General features: G+C 42.0%; 1 protein-coding gene across 1 annotated transcript; it reads left to right on the forward strand.

Annotated features, from left to right (window-relative positions):
* Positions 1 to 395: 395 nt before the first annotated feature.
* LOC308168082 (homeobox protein Dlx4b-like) lies at positions 396 to 4,851 on the forward strand (the record flags this gene model as incomplete). Its single annotated transcript, XM_080542557.1, has 3 exons — positions 396 to 813; positions 2,060 to 2,250; positions 4,606 to 4,851. 3 exons carry the CDS (start codon positions 396 to 398, stop codon positions 4,849 to 4,851), a joined length of 855 nt encoding a protein of 284 aa, XP_080398683.1.
* Between the last annotated feature and the right edge of the window lie 428 nt (positions 4,852 to 5,279).

The following is a 5,279-nucleotide window of genomic DNA, read 5'->3' on the forward strand; positions in this document are numbered from 1 at the left end:
TGTTAATATCATGTCAATAACATGTTAATATCATGTCAATAACATGTTAATGAACTTCATCCTTCCTTCCCCCGAGCTCGAGTGACATCGGAGGTGCTCCGGACCAATCAGCGCAGTGGGTTTAGAGCGCGCAGGGTCTCCATGCAAGAGGTGTCTGGAGAATATTTGAGGTTTACCAATGATTCAAAGCAGATTCTTTCATTTCGTTTTTATTTCGTTGAACAAAGTGTCTTGGATATACTTTTTTTTCCCCCTCTTTGGAATACTTTTGTTTTTCATAAGCAGTGTTATTGATTTGAAGATGTGGATTCGGTCCAACTTTTCCTCCTTATTCGAGGCTAGACTCCATGAAGCCCTCCTCAGACCGAAGGTTTAATGGACTCGTGTATTAGTTAATGATGTCTATGGGTTTCATGCCTGACAGTTTGAATGCGTCAGATCCCTCAAAATCAGCATTTCTAGAGTTTGGCCACGGACACCCGGCGCATCACCAGCAGCATAGCTCCCCGGGACTCTCTCACATCTACCCCGTCCATGGCTTGCACGCTGCCGGACACTCCCAGCAGCAGGAGAGCCGCTTTCCCCATGCATGCAGCGCGTCTCCCTCCGGCCGGTCTCTGGGCTACCCCCCCTACCCCAGCTCGGTGCACGCTCCCTCCCGTCCCAGCAGCGCGTCTCCCTCCGGCCGGTCCCTGGGCTACCCCCCCTACCCCAGCTCGGTGCACGCTCCCTCCCGTCCCAGCAGCGCCTACCAGCCCTACCACAACAACCATCACAGCAGCAACTCGGGCCACTCGACACTAGAAGAGAAAGGTAACGTGCGTAACGTTGGGTTTGACATTATTGTACGGGGTCATGAGTTCATATATAGTATTTTTAGAATCCTCTAAAATCATAACAAAATCTCATTACGCCACAGGCCATGTTATGTATCTGTGCAGAGGGAGGGTAAGATAAACGCACCGTGTGGACCTACAAAAACAGGTTTATGGTGAAAAGTACCCGGTACTTTGACGCGTATACACGAGGCATGTTTATGGATAATAGACCTGCAGCTAATAATATGCCTATGTGCCATGACTTCGGCGATGTTCATGATTAAAGCAGTTCGGTGGTTAAAACATTTCAAGGTTCTTCACAGACAGTGTTAACGTTTTGTAAATGCAGGCTATTCCAAAGGCCCGAGCACCTCAGGCGTGTTTGTCCCGGGGAAGTGCTCGCTCTCCTACTCATGTTCCATAATGAACGCAGATGGTGTCATTAATTTTATTGACCATAATGTTCTGCGGGTTAGCCCCATTATGAACCAACTGTACCTCAGAAACAGTCGTTTGGTTTTTACGCCCATTATTAGTCCAGATTAACAAAACGATCCCATAATATAGGAGCCCTTTAATGTAAAGGCTGTAGAGTTAGTCTTTATTCACCACTTAAGACCACTTTTCCTGTATTGTGAGCACATTTAGCCACCCATTTAATCAATTTATGTTGATTTAATGTTAAACCGTGACCTGCTCTTGTTGAATATACCCCAGTTGAATTGCCCCTGCATGGTTACGGATAATAATTATAGGCCTATAAGCCTGTGTTGATATTAGCCATAAACACCATTATTTATTATTGTTATTGAGGAATTTGTTACTAACAAAGTAAAGAGCATAGTAGATATGCATAGATAGAGTTTTGCTATGAATTAGTAATTAAATAATTCAGACTTTAGACTTTACAAGACTTTATAAACACTCATGTCTCTAGGATGCATCCAACTCACTGTAGTCATTATTATGTTTGAAATATGGGATCTAATTGAATTACTTTATTTATGAGTTTATTTATGAGTTTATTTATGAGTTTATTTATGAGTTCATCCATAGACGAAGGGAAGTTAGATCCCGTGATAACACCTCGACTGTAAATCTTCTCTGATGGTTTGGCCCCCTATAGATAAAGGTGGAACGTGGAAAGCTGTAAATCAATACAATTCAAGAAGGCAAACTGTTATAGCCTATATACATGTACACGTTCACACAGCTCAATTAAGATCCTCTCGTCCACGCAGAGCATGAGAAAACGGTGATAGAAAACGGGGAGATTCGCCTGAACGGTAAAGGCAAGAAGATCAGGAAGCCTCGGACCATCTACTCGTCTCTGCAGCTCCAGGCGCTGCACGGCCGCTTCCAGCAGACCCAGTACCTGGCCTTGCCTGAGCGGGCCGACCTGGCTGCTAAACTGGGCCTGACCCAAACACAGGTAATGACCTCGACATGTATTTCCAAATGATAGTCTAAGCAAATAAAATCAGGCGATTTATAATCATATTACGTACCAAAAGAGGCGCCATAGCAGAGCAGGCAAGTTAGGCCTTTGTTTCCCCCCAATCAATTGTTTACTGAAAAAGTATGTCGGACAAGTTCTTAGTTCAACGTTTAAGGTTTAAGGTTAGGCCTACGTGTGGATAACGGACACACTTCTGTTTGTCTTGCAATGCGAATAACAAGAACATTCAAGGCCTCGAAGCGTCAAGTCAATAACATTGTTAATGTTGACATGGCACCGTGAAATCTATCACAGTCAGAGAAACACAACACCATTACTTTCACCAGTCCATGTTTTACACAAAACAAACAAAAAAGAAAAACACGCATACACCTCTTATTGAAACACGGGGAATCTAGGCGTAGGTCGCATCTGTGGGTATTAGCGAGGCTCTCTGCCTTACTGAAGACCAAATGAAAAGCCTAATTGGGGAGATTTGTAGAAGTCAATCTTTTAATGCAGCGGTATTCCTTCCTCGTATTCTCTGATCTATTCAATGATATTGACATTGTGAGTAAATCCTCTTCGTGGGAGCTCTCTGGGCCTTATGCACACGTAGTTCAATTGCAATTGCAAATGTACAAATTGGTCCTTATTCCAGAATAACAGAGGTGTACCTGTTGTGACGGTGTTAAATGGCTACATGTTATCTTTATAAACAATAGTGTCTTGCAGTGTTTTGCTGTAATTACTACGTTTTGGTCACATTAAAACACACTCACTTGACAACTGCACACTATCACATTTCGCAGATTCGACAGAATAAATACACTGCAAAGATGGTGATGATAAGTAAAAAACTAAACACACACACACACACACACATACACACACACACACACAAACACACACACACACACACACACACACACACACACACACACACACTCACACCAACTCATCCCACGCTTACACACACACACACACACACACACACACACACACACACACACACACACACACACACAAACACACACACACACACACACACACACACACACACACACGCACACACACGCACTTCTGAGCAAAGGCTTTGTTGTTGGCATTATCATTCATTTGTGTCAGATAAAATAGTGAAATTAAGGATGAAATCGACAGTATGGAAACGATTTTCTTCGGATCTGTAAACATAAATGGGGGCACACAAACAGGTGGCACAGAACAGCAGATGTTTGTGTCTAATATATCACACATCTGTCTCTTATGGAGTCAGTCATCGGGCTTTAAATCTTGTTTTGCTCAATATATGTTGCATTCTTATTCCAAACCTATAACTAAAGTCTAAAATCAATCACATTCATACGTTTTTCACAATGATGTGGGGCAATCCTAAAGTCGACTGGATCCAAAACTATTATTTCGAAACCTGCTCCTGCGAAATCTTCCTTCATCCATAAAATGCTCCTGCATTCTGGTACTGATTTGACGTCCTGTATTCGGTTGGCATGTTTAACTCTATAATAAAAAATAATATGTATAACTGTATATAATGAGTAACTGTATATACTACTACTACTACTACTACTACTACTACTAATAATAATAATAATAATAATAATAATAATAATAATAATAAGAAGAAGAAGAAGAAGAAGAAGAATAAAGACTGTGGGAATCAGATAATGTTTTTACTTGCCTTTACCTCCGACTCTTATTTAGTGACGTTTAATGAATGTGTTATACCGTTGGAAAAAATCTATCAAAATAGCATCTTGTTCTGACACTTGCATCATACATCATGGGAATTCTTATGACCTCCTAATTCGTGTTTACAGTGTTAGGGTTAGGGGTTAGGGCCTATTATCAAAACTCTTTCGGGCTGTTTTGGATTTCACGTTATTTTTAATCTCGGATGGTTGAATCATGCAGCCTTGGCCTCATAAAACGCTGAACAACGGCGGAGGTTTAATGAACTCCATGTGTCAATCATCCAGTTTTGCTGAGTAGCATGCCCAGCTTTCTGCCATGTATTCAATGACTGGCAGAGAAACGTTATGAGAACTATAGAACCAATGCCACCTTGAATCAAGCTATTGTCTTTAAAATGTATAATGGCTCAATTTCCAATGTAATTTCGAATTATTGGGCCTATTGTTGGCCTATTCATATACACAGGCAAATAAAACAGCCCAGAATAACTCAAAATACTCGCTTATTGAGTTGAAGATAATTGTTTAAATGACTGCGGTGGTGAAATGTGTATCGTAGGCCAATGTTTATAGCATGATGGGTGGTTTATGTGTCATATTTTAATTGTATTTATTTATTTAAAACAAATCTTTTTAGGTAAAAATATGGTTTCAAAACAAGCGCTCGAAATATAAGAAGATAATGAAGCACGGCAGCGGGCCTGAGGGAGAGCACCTCCTGACGTCATCCATCTCCCCGTGCTCACCCGGGATGCCCCATCTCTGGGACGTGTCCGTGGCCAACAAAGGGACCCCGATGCACCCCAACAATTACATTAACAATTTTGGTCACTGGTATCCGAACCACCATCAGGATCCAATGTCCAGACCTCAGATGATGTGAGTGGACATTCATTTCGCCACATGCGCATGCGCAGAGAGCTGAACTCCACAGGACTGCAGGTAACAGGCTAGGGCCTGACCTCCTCCGCACGCGGACACGTCCTGTCTATCAAACTGTGTGTGTGAATATGAATGTGTGCTCTTATTGATTTTACGAAATGTCATGTTTTTGAATGGTGATGTGTTACTTGGTTATTTCTTGTAGGCCTATAGTTATGTCTAAACGCACTAGAGGAGTTTGATCTGTAGCCTGCGGCCTGTGTCCTATGTCTGTCCTATGTCCTATGTCCTATGTCTGATGTCCTATGTCCTATGTCTGTCCTATGTCCTATGTCCTATGTCCTATGTCCTATGTCTGTCCTATGTCCTATATCTGTCCAATGTCCTATGTCTGTCCTATGTCCTATGTCTGTCCTATGTCTATACGGT

The sequence above is a fragment of the Nansenia antarctica genome, assembly GCF_963989245.1.
Source record: "Nansenia antarctica genome assembly, chromosome: 11".
In the NCBI taxonomy this organism is placed as follows: domain Eukaryota; kingdom Metazoa; phylum Chordata; class Actinopteri; order Argentiniformes; family Microstomatidae; genus Nansenia; species Nansenia antarctica.